Source organism: Balaenoptera ricei, chromosome 6, assembly GCF_028023285.1.
Source record: "Balaenoptera ricei isolate mBalRic1 chromosome 6, mBalRic1.hap2, whole genome shotgun sequence".
NCBI lineage: Eukaryota > Metazoa > Chordata > Mammalia > Artiodactyla > Balaenopteridae > Balaenoptera > Balaenoptera ricei.
In genome coordinates this window covers 116,732,485-116,753,233 of record NC_082644.1, presented here as the reverse complement: position 1 = coordinate 116,753,233, position 20,749 = coordinate 116,732,485, and the positions used below count along the sequence as shown (strand labels likewise).

The following is a 20,749-nucleotide window of genomic DNA, read 5'->3' as shown; positions in this document are numbered from 1 at the left end:
GCCACCGCAATGAGAAGCCCGCACACTGCAATGAAGAGTAGCCCCCGCTCACTGCAACTAGAGAAAGCCCGCGCGCAGCAACGAAGACCCAATGCAGCCAAAAATAAATAAATAAATAAATAAAAATTTAAAAAAAAAAAAATTCATACACTGAAGTCCTAACCCCCGTGCCTTAGAATGTGATTGTGCTTGGAAATAGGGTCTTTCTTTAAAGACTGTTGTGTGAACGAGAGGAACCACTGCCTGTCCTCCCATCAGCCCCTTCTTGGAAATCTTCCTGAGCCCAAAAGCATCTCCCCCACTCCCCTTTTTTTTGTTTTTGTTATCTTATTACATAAGAAATACTCATTTACTGTAGAAAAATTTAAAAATACTAAGCAAACAATAATAATTGACCTTAATCCTACGACGTGAGGATAGCTACTCTGTAGATCTGGGGGCATATCCTTCTAGACTTTTCTATGCATGCATATCCCCCATCCCTCCTTCCTTCTCTCTCTCTCTCACACACACACACACACACACACACACACACACACACACACACACACACACATATTGAACCCCTACTAGGTGGGAGACTCTGAATGCCAGGAATAGGAGATGTCCCAGCCTCAGGGAGTGGACACCCTATCCTAGATGGAAAATAATATTTTCCCTCCAAAATGGGATTGCACCAAACAAAGGTTTATAACCTCCTTTTTCCTACTTATCATATTCTGAACTCCTCCCTTTTTTAATAAATATTGTCCTGCACCATTTTTTCCTGAACTCATTGTAAGGCTGCCCTACAATAAATTTATGATTTTATCGACTTTTAAGTTGTTTCCAGTAAACAGCAGAATGATGAACCTCATTGCACAGACAGCTTTCTCAACATCTCAGGGTACCTCCTTAGGATAAATTCCAACAGGAGGGATTGCTGGGTCAGAGGGCATGTGTGGTTTGGGGCATTTTGATGTGTATCCATATACAGGCTTCTGTGGGCAACGTACAGAACCTGGCTTGGGGGCCCCAACTCCCAGATGAGGTGCAACCTACCAATTGGACAGGGCCTGCAGGGCCGCGTTCATGTAGCAGGAGTTGCCAAGGTTCTTCATGCCCGTGAGGCCTGGGAGACCAGCGCACACAGAGGAAGGGGAAGGTGAGCATCTCGAGCCGGCAGGAACCCGTAGAGGATGGTTCTGAGCCCCCAGGACCCACCCCGGAAACCTGCCAAGTCCGCTGACGTGGTTCCACTCCCAGCAGCTCTGGTTACCGCAGTGTACGGAACCCACGGACACCCCGCCCTCCGCCCAGCCCAGCCCAGCCCACCGTCAGCACCGAGCAGGGGCAGCGGCCTGGGTGCAGAGGGGCCGGCCTGCCCAGGGGCACACGGCTGTATGGGGCTGAGGGCAGCGGCTGGCGCCCCAGGGAAGCCCTCGTGCCCCACAGGCCACCCCGCCCTGCCCAGGAAGCGCAGCGCAGCACGTGGGGCCGTTACCTCGCGGTTTGAGGTCATCGTCCTCTGACTCGGACTCTCCTTCGTCAGCCACAGCAATGGGAACAGCTTTCAGAGGGTGGGAGGGCAGCGCAGAGTCCTGAGTTCGAGAACCAGAGTGAGGAAAACTAGGGGGGTGAGGAGGGAGAGCGGTTGGGGTCAGAGGCCCATGTGCCTCCCCCGCTGGGGTTCAGGGTGGGGGGAGAAGCCCAGCCCCCCAGCCTGCACTGAGCCAGCCCATCTGAGCCGAGGACACCGTGCAAAGAGAGGGCATTGGTGGCCTTGCCCTGGGAACTCCGTGACTTGTATTTTACTTACAATAATGAGTACTAATAATTTAATTTATTTATAATAAATTTGGGAAAAAACAGAAACACAGAAAAAACAGGCAATCCAACTTTCCTGAGACAACCACTGTTGAGAGTCTATCTTATCTATGTAGCGTTTTAACTGTTAATACACATACACACTCAAAACAGGATTTGTATATACTTCTTCAGAGCCTTTTGTGTAAAAAATCATAAATATCTACCATGTCCACAAACGTATTCCATATACACTTATCAAGCACCCATTATGTGATGGCCACTGTCCAACATGGAGAAGACAGCACTGCACACACACAGACACACGCACGCAGACACGCCTGGCCTACACACACACACACACACACACGCACGCACACATGCCTGGCCTCCACACACACACACAGACACATGCACGCAGACACGCCTGGCCTCCACACACACACACACACACGCATGCACGCAGACACGCCTGGCCTCCACACACACACACACGCATGCACGCAGACACGCCTGGCCTCCACACACACACACGCACACACGCACACACGCCTGGCCTCCACACACACACACACACACACACACATGCATGCAGACACACCTGGCCTCCACACACACACACACATGCATGCATGCATGCAGACACACCTGGCCTCCACACACACACACACACACACACACACACACACACGCATGCAGACACACCTGGCCTCCACACACACACACACATGCATGCAGACATGCCTGGCCTCCACACACACACACACGCACGCACGCACGCACACACGCCTGGCCTCCCGGGGCCCCAGGGCCGGCTCTCTGACTGCTCCCCGAGGCCGGCTCCGGGCTGGGCTCACCCGCCTGCCTCCTTTAAGGGCTGCTCAGCTCCCTGCGTGTGCCTTGCCTGGTGGGGGGCAGGAGGTTTCCGGGTGTTTCCCCCAGAGAGGTGGCTGCAGGACCATCACCAGGGGCTCTCCATAGGCCAGGGAGGGTGTGCCCCGCCCCACGGCCCTGGGCTCACCCGAGGCCTACAAACTCCCTGAGGGAGGGCCGCCCTCCTTCCACTCACCTCTGTGTCACCGGGCCCTGACACAGGGCTGGGGCTCAGCGGGCATTAGCTGACACGAGCTCCTCAAAGCCAGCTGGGAACGCTGGGCAGGAACGGACGCCATCGGGGACCCACCGCCCTGCCCTCCTGGGCGTCTCCTCGGCTGGCGCCCGCACCCGCTCACCTGCTCTGAGAACTTGGGCGAGGGGCCTGGCGGCTGGGCCGCCAGCCGAGGCTCCAGGAACACCTCCTTCTCGCAGGCGTAGCACCACACCCGGAACGTGGTCAGGTTCACTGTCAGGTTGTGCTTTTTGGCCTAGAGGGCAAGATGCAACATCAGAAGGATACAGTGGCCTAACGGGTGCCCCAGGCCTGCCTCAGGGCTGCGTGAGCTCTCCGGCCTTGGGAAAAAGCCCCATCGGGTCAGAGGCCTCGGAGCTCGGGACCCGCTCCCCCCACAGGCCAGGGGTGCCAGGGGCTGCAGCAGCATTCTCTCCTGCTGCTTCGCCGTGATTCTTCCCATTTTACACACATAACCACTGAAGCCCAGAGTGGTAGATGGCGCTGGGGGCGGCCGAAGCTGGGGTTTGAACTCTGGGCTGACGGACCGCAGCGCCCGTGCTCCCGGCCACCACGCTCACCTGCGCATGGATGGTGCTGTGGTCAGCGAAGGATTCTCCGCAGCCAACGTAGGAGCAGGCGACCTGGGGAGGGGGGTGGAGAGGAAGGGAGAGCGGACGGATGGGGCGGCCAAGAGGACGCTGCCAGCACAGCGAGCCAGTGCCCGTCTCCACCCAATAGGGCCCACAGGCACCGAGGCCCTGCCGCCCTGCAGGAACACAGGTTTGCCCAGCCAAGGTCCACGCTGGGCAGGGATGGCCACCACACAGCTGCCCCCGCCTCTGAGCGAGACGGGCAGTGTGCCCCGAGCTGCTGCTCTCCTGCAAGAAGCCAGGCAGGGTCGCAGCCAGATCCGGGCAAAGCTGAGGCCCGGCTGCTTGGCGCCCAGACCCTCTCCCCCTCCACTTGTCCCTTTTTCACCAAAACCCTACTTCCTGAGGGGCCACTTATCGGGACCCACACTTTGGGTGGGGAGACTGGGCCTCACAGCCATTTTCTAATGGGGAACACTGAATTGGGCAGAGGCGGCTGGGGCCCGGTGCAGACCCCATGCCCCTCAGCGTCCCTGGTGACCTGCCTCTGGCCTTGCACTCTCCTCTCCCAAATCCACCCAGCTCCCAAGGCCCAGCTCAAGGTCTCTCCTCTGCGGGCCTCCGCCCCAGCGATCAGCCCGCTTCTCTGCAGGAGTGCTCTGGTGTCATTTGTGGCTGTGGTCAGCACTGCACAGGCTGCTGAGGACCTTGCAAGGAAACGACCTTTGGGCTGCGGCATAAAGGACGTGCCACTTTCTGCGCCAGGTCCGTCTCTGTCTCTCTGGGGGGCCTGTGGGCTCCCGGGAGGTAAGACCACGCCTCGCACTTCTTGCTGTCCCCTGGGGGCCCAGACGGTGTCTTGCAGTGTATTTTACACTGAGCAACAGGCCCAAAAGGAGGAGGCCAAAGCCCCGTGGGGGGTCCTATGTCTTCTGCAAAGACAGACTTGAACTATGGTATTTTCACCCCTGTGGGCTTTTTGTTTCTCCTTGTATTTGTTTTCAAAGAAATTTTAAGTAACAGCCATTTTTAGTATGACTATAAAATGCAATACATACTTGTAGAAAAGTTGGAAAACACTACAAAGTTACAAAGAAAAATGAATTACCCATAATTCTACCCCCCAGAGAAAACTGTCACGTGTTGATACATCTACTGTTACTCTTTTTGGTAAGCAGTAATAATCACGACCAGATTTTCCTGGACACTGTCTACCGGCCACACACCCTGTTAAGACCATCACAGGCATCATCTCGTCAAATTCTACCCTAAGGTGGGTCTGCAAGGTAGGTGGGGGTAGTTATCAGTATGGTGGCCTCTACCTTACAGACAGGGAAACGAAGGCCCGGGCCAGGGCTCAGAGCCAAGATGCTACATCGTCATGCGCGCGCGCGCGCGCGCGCACACACACACACACACACACACACACACACACACACACACAAACTTTGCCTTTAATGCCAATGGGATCATTCAGTCCAGAGTCTTCTCCAACTTGCTTTCTCCTCTTGGCATCTTTAATGGCTGCCAGGGCAGCCAGCCCGGGGGCTCGCAGACTCTGGGGCCCTCTTGGTTTGGGCTTGGGAACCACACCCGAGACATCCATGCCCTGTGTCCCTGCTCAAGGTTCCCGGCCGTGCCCATAGGGGACAGATGTTCCCATCCCAGAGTCTGGACCCAGCTCCCCACCCCAGACAGCTGCAAGGATATTTTACCTGGAGACAGGCCCACAGGTTGGGTCCGGAAACACCGCATGACTGACAGGTGCCCTGTGTGAGATGCGGAGAGAGAGGAAGAGAAGGGTGTGAGCGGCCTGTTGGATGTGCACTGACGGACGCACCTGAAGGTCTCAGCTTAGAGGCTCTGCCTCAGAAAGGCCCTTGCTGGCCCACAGGGGCACTTTAAATTTTATTGTTTGAATTTTGTTTTATCATGTGCCTGTAAAAACATTTTCAATACAATCATTTAAAGCCTAAATAAACAGATGCCATAATATGCTCCCTCAACATACCTTCTACTCTTCCTTCGTTGCATTTATTTATTTAAGCCTGTCTCCCCACCTAGACTGTGGGCTCCATGAAAGAAGGATGGTCTGTTTTGCCTACCCCTGCGACTTCACAGAGAGCCTGGTACAGATCAGGAGATCAATATATTTGTTGACCACAGAAAACACCCAGGTTTCTGGTGGTCTGGATGACAGAGCCTGCTTCTTGTCTACCAATATCTCTCCTCCCCACTTTAATAAAAGAATCCATGAATTTAGGCTGAGCACATGGCCAGCCAGCTGCAGACTATGTGTCCCAGCCCCCGCTGTGATCATGGGGCTCAGTTCTAGCCAATAGCATGACAGCAAAAAGCGACATGTGCCACTTCTGAGTTTTGCATAACCCTTGCTCTTTCTCCTCTTTCCATTGGCTGGAATGCAGATGTGATGGCAGGAAGTGAAGCAACCACTTTGGACCTGGAGATGAAAGCCATGTGTTGAGAATGGCAGAGCCACTCTATCAGTGCTACCTACATCTGGACTGTTCAGTGAGAGAAAAATAAACTATCTCATTTAAGCCACCGTATCTCAGGGTCTCTTTGTTGTAATTTAAGCTGTCCTAAGTAATTTTGTCTGTGCCTGTCTAGAACAGCAATTCCCATCTGAGCCTCCACAATACCCAACATGCCTCTGCCAGTTGTGAGATGAATTCTAAGCGCTGGTAGCAGTTACAGAGTACTTAATCAGAGTGAGAGCTGACCTCTGGTGAGGGATCACAATGGTCCAAGCAACCAGCTAAGTTTTTTACACTTTGCTCACGTAATCCCCACCACAGTCTGTGCAGCAGGTCCCATCAACATCCCCTTCGTAAGATGAGAAACTGCGGCTCAGAGAGGTCATGACCCTACAGAGCAGAGTCAGAAGGGGAAGCTGAGGAGCCAGGGTCATCAAACTTCCCAGTTTCCTCCCAAGGGTGACCACGTCAACCCCCAGGCCTCCATGGGAACTTCTTCGTCTCACTAAGCCCAGGTTTTGGCTGTTTGTAAAGAGCCTGAATGTGGGACTCTCACTAGGGTGGAGGCGACACAGCTCATCCCACACAACAGGGCAGAGATTTGCAATCTGTGATTTAGGGTCTCTTGCTAAGGATGCTACGGCTGGCTGGAGATCAGTCTGCTTAGTGGACTCAAAGTTACAGCTCTTGACCTTTCCAAATCTGTCATCTCTTTTGTGATTTCCTGATTTCACAGTTCACTCCCATCTTCCCAAGTTTTTTTTTTTTCATTTCAGTCATTTGAATGATAAAATATTGTATGTTTAACAATTTAAATGATACACATACACTGTATATAATGTGTAGTATATTACATATAATACATATATTCTGTATATAATGTGTAGTATATTATATGCAATACATACAGGCTGTAATAATTTTAAGTATAGCCCTCCATATCTTCTTCTTATATAAACATATATGCATAGATGGGGGGGTGTGATTTCTAGTAAAAATAAGATCATACTATACAAATTTTTCGGTAACAGGTTTTTGTCACCTATTTGTGGTCATCCTTCTAGTCTGTACACAGAGACCACATCTCATTCTTTGCAGTAAGTGTATGGTGGCACACACTATGGGCACAGACACCACAATCTGTTCACTCATTCCCTTCTTGATGAATATGCAGACTGCCACCAGTATTTTCCTTTTACAAATAATGCTCAATAAATACTGTTGTATTTGTAACTAGTACTACATTTCTACTAGATAAACTCCCAGAGGTGGAATTGCACCCCTAAAGTCACAGTAATGCCTAACCCCACTACCATGCCTGGTCTACTTCCCTCCCTTGGTCAGCTCTGAGTGAGAGCAACTTCTGCTGTGCCCATCTGAAAATGGGGTCATGTTGTTTTCTCTGGCAAAATCCTTAACCATCAGGGAAGTCAGGCATCTTTTTTCAAGAGTTTCACGGCCATTTGCATTTCCTCCATTTTGAGCTACCTGTTCAATCCTTGCCCCTTCTGGGTATTTTATTTTATTTTATAAATTTTATTTATTTGTTTGTTTATTATTTATTTATTTATTTATGGCTGCATTGGGCACGCAGGCTTCAGTAGTTGTGGCACGTGGGCTCAGTAGCTGTGGCTCACAGGCTCTAGAGCGCAGGCTCAGTAGTTGTGGTGCACGGGCTTAGTTGCTCCACGGCATGTGGGATCTTCCCGGACCAGGGCTCGAACCCGTGTCCCCTGCACTGGCAGGCGGATTCTTAACCACTGCGCCACCAGGGAAGCCCCTTCTGGGTATTTTAAAGCAACATTAGTTTCATTTTGTAGATTTCCAAAAGGCTACCACGTCCCAGCCCAGTCTTTCCATGTTTTGCCTCCCTCTTCCCACCTCGTTTATCTCCTCCCTGCTCTCAGATTCCCTGAGAAATCCTCTCAGTTTGTCTCACTTATTCCTTTGTGCAGACTCAGGAAGAGACGCAGCATTAGACAGTGCAAATGCACCAGAGCCTTGCTCTGCCCCTCCTCCTGACCACACTGAAACCGTGCCCCTTAGGGTTAACAGAAATTGGTGATTAACAGAAATTGAACTTGTCTTACAGAACAGCAGCTAAGGAAACAGCTCCTTAAAAAGCCCCTCTGCTTTGAGCCTGCCTTCACTGAGCAAGCTTGTCTTAATTATTTTTCTCAAACTGCATTGCATACCCTCCAAGCTTTGCGCAGCCTATATATCACAAGACTCCTTAACAACCCCTACAGATAACAGCTCTAACAGCGCTGATGTATGGGTCACTATAGGAATAGGGGCTTAAGCTGTTTTTCAGAAACTTGGAGTCAGCTCTTGTCCAGTTTGAGCTGGCTCAGACTGGTTGGGACCACTGACCCTAAAACTGGGCCTACGTAGGTGTCCGATGAATGACCTTTTGTCGTCAGAGGGCCAAAAACTCCACCCTCAGATCATGCTAGTTTTGAACACACATCCCAGGAAGAAGGATGTAACTCAGATAACACCTGCGCAGAACACTGATTACCTCACCTTTCCCCACGCCTAAGACCACCCTGCTTCTTTATGCCATAAATACCCCAAGCCCCTCGCCTTCGGGGAGGTGGACCTGAGACTTGTTCTCTTGTCTCCTCGCTTGGCTGCCTTGTGAATAAATCCTTTCTCTGCTGCAAACCTCGGTGTCTCGGCGTTTGGCTTGATGCATGCTGGGCAAACAAACTTGGTTCAGTAACAGCCAGTGAAACTACTTCAAAAGAAGCCAAGGGTACTTTGAAGAATGGCACCCTCATGCGGGCCCAGACTAAACCAGCTCAGGCCAAAAGCCACCCAGAACCTGCTGGTGCAGGGAGGCTGAACGACCAGCATTAGGTGCCTGGAAAGAAGACAAGGAAATATGTCTAGGAATCTGACCCACCCCCACTTCTGGGACTGGCCGCTACACATGGCTCTGCCCCTGAACACAATGACACTGTATTGGCAGAAGGCTGCAAAGGGCCCAGATGTCCACCCACAGAGGATCAGCCATGGAGTCCACACAACGAATATGATGCAACTTCAAGATAAACCATGAGATCTATGTGCCGAGGCCAGAGAGCTCCAAGATATACTGCCCTGTGAATAAAGTACATTAGAAAAATAGCTATGGTACACTACCTTTTATGTAATAAAGGGGAAAATGAAAAATAAGTATTCCCATAAAGAAACTCTGGAAAAAAAAAAAAAGAAACTCTGAAAAGATACAAAAGAAACTAATGTCCCTGGTTACATGAGGGAGGAATGGAGAAGGTGGGCACAGGGCAGCTGGGCGGGGGGGGGGGGGGTTACTTCTTGATATTTTTCTTCTTACATTGTTTCATTTTTGAACCACATGTTACCTATTTAAAAAAATTTAACTTAACAGACAGACAACAACACATCTTCCCTACTCAAAGTGGCCCATCTTCCCTCTATGAGGCTCCCTGAGCCCTTCCCAGGTCACGTGTGCAAAAATGCCCGTGGACTCTCAGAGTCTGACTCATTCCCTGCCTTGCACCTGCTCCAACCACTAATGGGCAGAACATCAGTGTTCCCAAATGGACTGGTCTACATGGTAGTTAGTGGCTGTTAGGACACAGCCCCTGGAAGGCCTCCTAAACAGACGCCAGCTTTTCCATTTACAGCAAAGGCCAAGCAGAGACCGTCAGGAGCCAGCTCTTCCACTGCTTCAGAAATGTTCGTACCCCAGGAATGTGGTGGCCCTGGGTGTGGGCCTCAGCCCCGTAAGGTCTGACCCTTTACCTTGGATTTGAGCAGCAAGTCCTCTTTGGTCACCTCCCCTACAGAGTCAAGATGAGGGCAAAGGTCCCTGGAGTCCCCCATGCTGGCCTGGGCTTACCTACGAGAAAACACAAGGAATCCTGGGTTAATGGCAGCCACTGCTGGCCAGAGGCAGGGGAGGCAGGTGGTGAAGTGCACACTTTGGTCTCGAGTCCCAGCTCTGCCACATACCAGCTGGTGACCCAGGGAAGCTGCTTAACTTCTCTGAGCCTCACCCTCCTTGCCTGAGAACGGGGGAGGGAGATAACACCCACCCTGATGGGTTGCTCAGAGGACTCATGAAGATAATATACGTCAAACGCCTGGCGCAGGGCTGGCACAGGGAGAGCAGGTGCTGGGATGATGATTAGGATTCAGGCGCTGGGTGTGATGATTAAAAGTGTCGACAGGGGAGATGCAAGGGTCCTGCCTACACTGGGGAAGCTGCGTGTCAAGGAATCTAAAACCGTGGTACTTTTATTAAAAGACACCAGACCCATGACCCGGAGACTACTCTACCCAAGGGGGCAGCAGAGGGCTGGGTGGAGAGGCTGGATCTCAAAACCAAGTAGAAAGGCAAGAAGCAGATGTTGACCTCAGTCTTCTCTAAGCAAGCAAGACCCCTCTTCTCAAGAGCTTCTGAGAGGCCAGGTGCCCCAGAGGCCACTTATCTCACTTCCTATGAGAAACCCCACTTAGAGAAGAATCCTTAAACACCACGATACTAGAGGAGGCCATCAGAGCAGAAGCTCCTCCAGAAAGTGTTTCCTGAGAAGGAGCAAGTCAGAGACAAGGGCAGGCAAACCAACCTAGGAAGAGGTCTGAAAGATGTTCACTAAAGCACCATATGGTGGTGTATCTGGGTGATAGATTTCACAATAGCTTTGTTGTTTTTTGACAATGATACATGCTTATTATAAAAACAAAACTCAGATGATGTTTAAAAAAAAAGTACAAAGTAGAAAGTAAAATTGCTGATGATACTGTGGCAAACTTCCTTCCTGACACTCTTCTGTGTATAATTTCTCTCTTTTTTTAAATCAGAAGGAAAAAAAGCTACTTCTGTTTTGAAAAACAAATGCTTCCTTTGAGGGAACTCCTTGGTGGTGATAGGTAGTTCTGTATTTTGACTGTGGTGGTAGTTATGTGGCTCTACATGTGTGTAAAACTGCTCAGAACTGAACACACACACACACACACACACACACACCTCATACACACAAATGGGTGCAGGTAAAACTGGTGAAATCTGAATAAGCTCCGTGGGTTGTACCAGTCACTTTGTTGGTCATGACACTGTGTTACAGATACACCAGAGATGTGTTACCACTGGGGGACACTGGGTGAAAGGTACATGGGACCTCCCAGCACATTTTTGGCAACTTACTGTGAATCTATAATTATTTCAAAAGAAAATGTTTAAAAATAAATAACTAAGTAAATGCTTCCACAACCCAATATTTTAGCAGAAATTGTACCCAGGAACCTGGCTTTTGATTCTAGCTCCAAACTATTACCAAGAAAGGTCCAACCAATCAAAGATGTGGGTGGAGCCAAAAGTGCTTTAATCAAAGGCAGAGGCTGTGCATCCACCAGAGGGAGGTAGACACCCCCAGGCACCCTCCTGTAAGCCCCCTCCTCACTCCAAATGGTCAGCCGCGGGTGAAGTGGCCCGGACTCCCAGCCAGAGCAGGAGGGGTTGGGACTGATTAGGGGCCAGGTCCCAGACTAAGTGCTTTCCGTGTATTCTTTCACTGAAAACTTCCCCCAGCAATCTTGGAGGCAGCTGTGTTTTGCCCCATTTTGTAGATGAGGAAACAGGACACTTCTGGTCTCAGGTCTTGCAAACAGGAGCACCAGGGCTAAGGCCAAAACTCAAGCTGGTCAGACACTTAAGGCTCTCTCTTTGGAACTTACGGAAAATGTAAATATGCAGATGCAGACAGAAGTGTGTAACACACCCCCATGTACCCATCACCTGGCTTCACAATTAATCCACGGCCAACCTTGCTTCATCTCAACCTCCCACTTCCTCTTTTTTTGCAGCAAATCCCAGATATCACGTCATTTCATCTGTGTATGTTTTTCTATGAGACTTGAAAAAAGAAAAAGTAAAAACAAACAAACATAACCACAATTCCATTATTTCACCTAAAAAGAAAAATCCAAACTTCCTCCTCGGTCTGTGCATAAGGGCTACACCTGAGTGGAGCAGGCTGTGGGCCTACCTTTGTGCAAAGCGACAGCCCCAGGAGGCAACCAGCATCCGCATTCTCCGGTGACGGCCGACAGTGCCGGGCTGCAGTGGGCCGGGGTGAGTGCAGGCCTCTGGCAGGGAACCTAGAGGGACAAACCAGCACACCTCATGTAGCTCCGTTACCTTAAAATCACTCTTAGCACCAACCAGGGGCTAAAAACAGCCCAGAATTCCTCCTGGGAGAGGAAAGTGAATTTTTGGACATTTGGGGTATCCACAGGCTGGACACACTCCCCAGTCCATCCACAGGGACAATAAAAACACACCACTGAAGGCACAGTTGAAGAAGGCTTGGGTGGAGCTGGCAAACAGGGCCAGCGCCTCCTGGGGGGTGTTGGACCCTTCACTAGTCCCTGCTGGGCGTTACCTTCGTGATCCCCGAGAGAGGGATCTGCAGGAGAGGGCCACGGGGCCTCTCCAACCATTGCTCCCCATGGACAGAAGGATCCGCCCCTTCCAGGAGTGCCACTGAGACCCTCAGATCATCCTTTGAGCCTCCCAAGAACTTTGTACTGCTCAGAACCCCCGACCCTAGGCGATAGACACAATCAGGTTCGTCCGCATGTCACCAATGCTCCCCCTTCCTTGGTGGGCCACAGTTTCCCAGCTGTGGGCAGTTCATAGAGGGAGAGGCAGTTAGAAGCTATCATTTAAAATGGTCACATGACAATGACGGGGTTCGAGGTTCTAAATTCCATTCCTCCTCCTTTGAACCCAGATTTTTAGTTTTTCGTTTCCACTAAGGCCAAGTGCGCTGGGCTGGTGGCAGCTCCACACTATTTTAAGCTGCAGTATGTGGGTTTTTTGAGTATCTTTGGTATGTGCCCCATCTCTCCAGCTAGATGGCTGAGCCAGGTTATGATCTTGATGCCCAGTGCCATGAACATTGCCCCAGACAAGGATGACAGTGACAGGCCCACTCTTGACTCACATGTGCAATCAGACTACTTACGTTCCTGCAACTTCAGATAGAAAAAAAAAAAAAAGCCCTGTGGCCGACAACCCTCTGTGTACTCTCACTGCCCGTTTTACAGATGAAGAAACAGAACTGGAGCTTAAGGAGCTAGGAACTTGGCCACAGTCGATCCTGGGCTAGTACGGGGTGGGCGGGGACCTGATCAGGTCTGTCCAGTGCAGAGCCTTACTCTAAGTCAGGGGTCAGCAAAGTTTTTCTATAAGGGCCCAGGTAGTAAGTATTTAGGCTTTGCTGCCCACAGAGACCTTCATCACATACTCTTCTTTGTTTCTGTTTTGTTTTATAAACCATTAAAAATATATTTTAAAAAAATTCTTAGCTCGAGGGCCTGACAAAACAATCCCGGCCTGCTGTCACAGTTAGCCGACGCCTGTTCTAAGTCACCGTGCACTGGGCCTCACCAAAAGCAAGCCCGATCACTGGCATTCCACATTCCACTGCACACAAATGCCCACCAGTTTAAGTAAGGCAGAGAGCAAAGAACAGTCAAGAGGGTTGACTTGGCTCCAGATTTTCTCTCAGTAATTCATCAAGGGTGTGTGCAAAGACAGAATGACAAAGATATCCACTGTAGCACTGTTTATAATGGGGGGAAACTGGACATAATCTAAGTGAACAACAAGAGGCAACTGGATAAATAATAACACAACCGTACACTGTTGTACTACGTTGCCATTGAAAATGATGATGAATGTTGAATCTTCCTATCGAAGAAATTAAATTAGATTTAAATAAAAGGAGAGATATACCATGTTCATGGACTAGCACACTTAATATTGTTAAGATGTCCGTTCTCCCCAAATTGATCTACAGATTCAATGTAATCTCAATCAAAATCCCAGCAGGCTTGTTTGTAGAAATTGCCGAGCTGATTCTAAAATTTATAAGGGGACTTCCCTGGTGGTGCAGTGGTTAAGAATCCTCCTGCCAATGCAGGGGACACGGGTTCAATCCCTGGTCCAGGAAGATCCCACATGCCGTGAAGCAACTAAGCCCATGCGCCACAACTACTGAGCCTGTGCTCTAGAGCCCACAAGCCACAGCTACTGAGCCCGTGTGCCACAACTACTGAAGCCCATGTGCCCTAGAGCCCGTGTGCCACCACTACTGAAGCCCCCACACCCTAGGGTCCGCGTGCCGCAACTACTGCCTAGAGCCCATGCTCCACAAGACAAGCCACCGCAATAAGAAGCCCATGCGCTGCAATGAAGAGTAGCCCCTGCTCGCCACAACTAGAGAAAGCCCATGCACAGCAATGAAGACCCAACACAGTCTAAATAAATAAATAAATAAATAAATATTTTTCATTAAAAAAAATAAAATTTATAGGGAAAAGCAAAAGACCTAGAATAGCCAAAACAATTTTTGAAAAGAACAAAGTTGGAAGACTTATACCACTTGACTTAAGACTTTCTATAAAGCTACAGCAATCAAGTCAGTGTGGCATGGGCTCAAACACAGACATACAGCTCAAGGGAACAGAGTAGAGAGTCTAGACCCACACATTTGTTGTTAATTGATTTCCAACAAAGGTACTGATATAATTCATTACTATTATTATTATTATTTTTTAAATTTTGGCTGTGCCAAGTCTTAGTTGTGGCGTGCAGACTTCCTAGCCACGGCATGCGGACTCTTAGTTGTGGCGTGCGGACTTCCTAGCCGCGGCATGCGGACTCTTAGTTGTGGCATGCAGGATGTAGTTCCCTGACCAGGGATAGAACCTGCGCCCCCTGCATTGGGAGCGTGGAGTCTTACCCACTGAACCACCAGGGAAATCCCAAGGTACTGATATAATTCAATGGGCAAAAGATGGTCTTTTCAACAAATGGTACTGCAACAATGATATCCATATGGTAAAAAAAATGAACTTTAACCCCTACCCTACATATCGTAAACAAAAATCATTTAGAAATGAATCACAGACTTTAATGTAATTGGTGGTCAGTAGAGGGTTTAAAAGAGCTTCCCTTTCTTCTCATTCTTTTCCATGGTTCTCAAAGAGTTCGGTTGTTCGAAAGTACACTGTTGAGCTTTCCAGTTTGCTTTCTCATCTTCAAATTGATGACATTTTTCCTCTAATTCTTTGTGCAGTGCTTCCAAATTCTTTTTCATTTGCTCATGGTGCCGCTGGAGCTCAGCTTCAGAGTCCTTCAGCTTTTGAACTTTTTCTTTGGCCTTCATCTCCAACACCTGCTCCATCTCCAACTTCATCTTAGCTACACGCTCCCTTCTTTCTTCTTCCATTTGTGCCAGGGGGCTCTTAGGAAGCTGTCTTTTGTTCTTGTTGTTATCAACTCCATTGTAAGTCACAGCTGCAGGTTTTCTGCTTCTGTAGTTCTCATAGCGCACGTTACCAATAACATTTTTCAAGTCCTGCATGTGTGTTCTTAGCAACATATTTCTTAGAATTGTCAAATCCCAATGTTCACCACTTTTAACTTCAGCAATACCCCAAGGATACCACCTTCCTCTGACCCTTTTGCCATTAACCTTGATGACAGTATTGCCACCTTCCACAGCAAGAGGTAAACGGTCCTCCATGTTTTTAACAAGTTTTTCTTCTTCATCATCATCTGTTTCTGGAAATTCACGTATTTTAATTTTATAGTCTTGGGTTTCTTTCATCATCTGTTTTCTAAACTGTTGGCACTTCTCTGGTGTGAGCTTTGGCAATAAGTGGGATAATACTCACTTTTTCATGCAAACACTTCATAAACTCGATATCCAGTAGTTGAAGTCCATGTCTTGAAGGAGCAACGAAGTGTAAACAACACCGCATCTTGTTGTCCAGCATCTAACGTCTGTTCACTCGAGATTCTGCACTTAGGTGGTCCTCGCATGTACTATCAATGCAGTCAGTAACAGGCTGTCAGCAGTTACTATGACCGACTGCATCTCCAAACCCCAGGGCATCAACTATTTTGAGCAGCAACTGAACACCACCTTCTTCGAAGAAAACTTTGGATTGTTCCACCTATACGGTCTTTTTTATTCTGTGGAAGGACCTGGATGCTCTGGAGAATACAAATCCGTGAGGAATAACGAGTTGCTTAATGTAGAACCCTAAGTGTGAATTCAACCGCTCTCTTCACTGATTGCTGTACACTTGATGTGGGAGATCTGCAAACCCCACGGAGCCCTCAAGGTCCGTCTGCTGAGCCACCACGGTGCTGCGGCTGACCTCCCCTCCACCGCAGCCCCGGACCTCACCCTGACCCTCCCGTCGACCAACAGCCCCTCCAGGACCAGCCTGGGCACGGAGCAGCCCGCCAAGTCTCCGGATCACAGACTTTAAACAAACAAATTAAAACTCTGAAACTTCTAGAGGAAAAAACAGGAGAAAATCTTGGCGACTTTGAAGCTGGCGAAGGTCTCAGGACACAAAAGGCATCAGTCATAAAAGGAAACATTGATGAACTGGACTTTTTCAAAATTAAAACTTTTTCTTTTCAAAAGATGCTGTTAAGAAAATGAAAAGGCAAGCTACAGGCTGGGAGAAAATGTTCATGAAACCTGTATCTGACAAATATCCAAAATATACAAAGAACTCTTACAACTCCGAAAAGGATAAATGGTCCAATTTTGTTAAATGGACAAATGATTGAACAGATACTTCACCAAGTAAGAACGGCCAACGAGCCCATGAAAGCACACTCAACGTCATCTGCCATCAGAGACATTTAAGTTAAAACCATGAGATAACATCTCACACACCCAAGAATATCTAAAACTAATAACCTACGTTACCAGCTGTTGCTGAATTTGTAAAGGAATTCTCATATATTCTGATAGGAGTGTTAAGTGGTATAAAAAGCTTTGGAAAATAGTTTAGCAGTTTCCCACAAAGTTAAGCTTGTACTTATCATAGGATCCTGCAATTCCTCTCTTAGATATTTTCCCAGGAGAAATGAAATCATGCAGCTACACAAAGACTTGTACACAGACACTCATAATAGCTTTATACATAATAGCCAAAAATTGGAAAGACCCTAAAGGTCCAACAAACAGGGGACTGAAGCAAACTACTGGTATTTTCATATCATAGAATACATGGCATTAGAAAGACCTACTGATACACAAGGCAACATGAATCAATTCCAGAAACATTAAACTGAGGAAAAGAAGTCAAAGAAACAAAAAAGTACACATTATATGATTCTACTTTTATGAAATTTCAAAACAGAGGAAACTAATCTGCAGTGATAGAAACTGGATCAGTAGTTGCCTGGGGCAGAAGGTAAGGCTACACTGCAAAGAGGCAAGAGAGAACTTTCTATAGTCTTGGAATGTTTTAGATGACATTATGCGAAATGAAATAAGCCGGACACAAAAGGACAAATACTGTATGACTCTACCTATATGAGGTCCCTAGAGGAGTCAAATCCATAGAGACAGACAGTAGAATGATGGTTGTCAAGGGTAGGGGGAATGGGGAGTTGATTTGTGGGTGCAGAGTTTCAGCTTGGGGAGATGGAAAAGTTCTGGAGATGGATGGTGGTGATGGTTGCATAACACTGTGAATATACTTAACGCCAGCAAACTGTACACTAAAAAATGATTAAGATGGTACATTTTATGTTATATGTATTCTACTGACATTTTAAAACTAAAATAAAATACAATAACTTTTAAATAAGTTGCAGAAGAATACATATAATATGACACCATTAAAAAAATTTTGAAAAAGCTGGGACGGGGTATAATGAAGTAAAATACTCAATGACCAGGAAAGACACTGGTCCCCACTGGTGCCCTGCCATGCTGCTCATTGTATCTCTCCCTCTCTCATCCTTCAGGTCTCAGCTTCACTGTCCCCTGACCAGGTCCCCTGGCCACCCTGCTGAAGGCAGTCCCACCCTACCCCGCTACTCTCCTTCGAGAAAGGCCCTCTGTCCATCCTGGCCCGTACTTGGCATGCTCTATAATCATTTTGGTCATTTATCTTTTTTTTTTTTTTTTTGGTTACGCTGTACAGCAGGCAGGATCTTAGTTCCCAACCAGGGATCGAACCCAGGTCCCCTGCAGTGGAAGCGCAGAGTCCTAACCACTAGACTGCAGGGGGTTTTTGTTTGTTTGTTTGTCTAATTCCTATCTTTCCTCAAGAATGTGAGTCCCCTAAGGGCAGGGATCTGTTTTATGCACTGTTGTATCCCAAATACCTAAAACAGCACCTGGAACACAGTAACTTCTCAGTAAATATTTGCTGAATGAATCGGAAGTCAAGAAGCTATACAGGGCTTCCCTAGTGGCGCGGTGGTTAAGAATCCGCCTGCCAATACAGGGGACACGGGTTCGAGCCCTGATCCGGGAAGATCCCACATGCTGCGGATCAACTAAGCCCGTGCGCCACAACTACTGAGCCTGTGCTTCTAGAACCCGTGAGCCACAACTACTGAAGCCCTCGTGCCACAACTACTGAAGCCTGTGTGCCTAGAGTCCATGCTCCGCAACAAGAGAAGCCACTGCAATGAGAAGCCTGCGCACCGCAACGAAGAGTAGCCCCCGCTCATCGCAACTAGAGAAAGCCCACACGCAGCAACGAAGACCCAAAGCAGCCAAAAATAAATAGATAAATAAATAAACAAATTTATTTAAAAAAAAAGCTATACAGATGCAAACTATTATACATAGAATGGATAAATAAGGTCCTACTGTATAGCACAGAAACGATATTCAATATCCTGTAATAAACCATAATGGAAAAGGAAAAAAAAGTCAAAAAGCTATAAAACGCTGTTATAGTAAAATTCCACTTTGGTAAAATAATTTTGTTTTTGCACCTACAGAAAGGGTGCTCTCCTCCTCTCTGGGAGGATGGAGTCAAGTGATTTTTTTTCCTCTTTTTTTGCTCTTCTGCATTTTCTGCAACGAATTTGTGTTGCTTTTGTAACGCAGACCCTAATAGGTTACTTTTAAGTATAATTTTTAAAGTTTCGAAAATAAGAGGCGCATGTGTCCAGCCTCTTTGGTACGTGGGGCTGCCCCTCTCGCGTCTGCCCGTGCTTCTCTGCAGACTCCTGAGAGCACCCTGGGGGAGGAGAACCTCATCCCTTGGAGCTCTCCAGGCCCACAGAGTGTGAATAGGACACTTGAGGGCCATTTCAGAGAGGGGCAGCAGCACCTGAGGGGTCCCGGAAGCCCCAGCAGAGGAAGTGCTTCAGCCGCCACCTGGATGGCTTAAAAGTACAACGCTTCACCTTGTGACTCATTCGGAAGAAGATTTGCTCTAACACCTTTGTTTTTGCCTCATGAACTTCTGCGCTGGATTAAAAATTTTCATCTTCTCCTACCTATCCTGCAAAGAGAAAACGGCATTTTTGTTTGGTTTTAATGAAATTAATATAGACCACCACAGAAGCTGGAAAACAGACAAACACAAAATGAAATAAAAATCACCTGTAATCCTTCTATACAGAAAAAAATTTGGTTACTGCTTTGGTAAGTCTTATTCATATGTATAAACATATAAATTTTAAAACTAAACCAGACTATAACAGCTATAGTTTGTATACAGATTTTTTTGGTTTATATTATATATGTTTCCCACGTCACTAGATTTCTTTTCAACAACTTCATTTCTAATGGCTGAATAATATTACACCACATACAATTTAAGCTCTACAGTACCTTACTTAACCATTCTCCTACTGTTGGACACTTAGGATATTTGTGTGTGTGTGTGTGTGTATGTGTTTTGTTACTAGATATATGGCAGTCAGGAATATTTTAGAATATAAAACTTTGACTACATCTTTGACCACAGGAAAAATCACTGGGTCAAAATGTTTGTTTTGAAGGCACTTGATATATATGAACAAATTTTCCTCCAGAAAGATTATATAAATTTACCTGCCTCCCAACAGTGTATGAGCAACATAGAAAGTTTAAGGTTTACTAACATTAGTTAAAAAGTTAATGGTTAGGGGCTTCCCTGGCGGCGCAGTGGTTCAGAATCTGCCTGCCGATGCAGGGGACACGGGTTCGAGCCCTGGTCTGGGAAGATCCCACATGCCGCGGAGCAACTAGGCCCGTGAGCCACAACTACTGAGCCTGCGCGTCTGGAGCCTGTGCTCCGCAACAGGAGAGGCCACGATAGCGAGAGGCCCGCGCACCGCGATGAAGAGTGGCCCCCGCTTGCCGCAACTGGAGAAAGCCCTCGCACAGAAACGAAGACCCAACACAGCCAAAAATAAATAAATAAATAAATAATAATTAAAAAAAAAAAAGTTAATGGTTAAAAATCATTTTATACAAATAGACCCACAAACATAGAAAACAAACTTATGGTTACCAAAGGGGAAATTAGGAGGTTGGGATTAACATACACACCCTACTATATAAAATAGATAACCAACAAGGACCTACTGTATAGCACAGGGAACTATACTCAATATTTTGTAGTAACCTATAAAGGAAAAGAATCTGAAAAAGAATACATATATATATATATATATATATATATATATAAACACACCTATATATACCTACATACACACATATATATACCTATGTACACTTACATATGTATGTATGTATAACTGAATCACTGTGCTATACACCTGAAACTAACAAGACATTGTAAATCAACTATACTTCAAGTTTTAAAAAATCAGTTTACGTACAGGAAAACGTCAAGTGGTAGTACCAAAAACTTTGGGTGCTTAATATTCCATGCAGGATCTGAAACATCTGAAGTGCATGAGTCTGCAAGGATCATACTTTACTGATCCCAGCCGTCTA

General features: G+C 47.5%; 1 protein-coding gene and 1 pseudogene across 4 annotated transcripts in view; both read right to left on the bottom strand.

Moving 5' to 3' along the window:
* Window positions 1-20,749, bottom strand: part of USP20 (ubiquitin specific peptidase 20) — a 47,743-nt gene that overhangs the window by 21,034 nt on the left and 5,960 nt on the right. For all 4 annotated transcript variants that reach the window (XM_059925818.1, XM_059925820.1, XM_059925821.1 and 1 more), the window contains exons 2-8: window positions 12,002-12,113; window positions 9,756-9,852; window positions 5,202-5,255; window positions 3,475-3,537; window positions 3,018-3,149; window positions 1,484-1,580; window positions 1,042-1,111 (exon numbers count right to left, since the gene is read on the bottom strand). In XM_059925818.1, coding sequence (XP_059781801.1) covers window positions 1,042-1,111; window positions 1,484-1,580; window positions 3,018-3,149; window positions 3,475-3,537; window positions 5,202-5,255; window positions 9,756-9,836 — 497 coding nt within the window. In that variant the 5' untranslated portion in view covers window positions 9,837-9,852; window positions 12,002-12,113. The remainder of the gene's footprint in view (window positions 1-1,041; window positions 1,112-1,483; window positions 1,581-3,017; window positions 3,150-3,474; window positions 3,538-5,201; window positions 5,256-9,755; window positions 9,853-12,001; window positions 12,114-20,749) is intronic.
* On the bottom strand, window positions 14,963-17,906 carry LOC132368116 (septin-7-like; annotated as a pseudogene).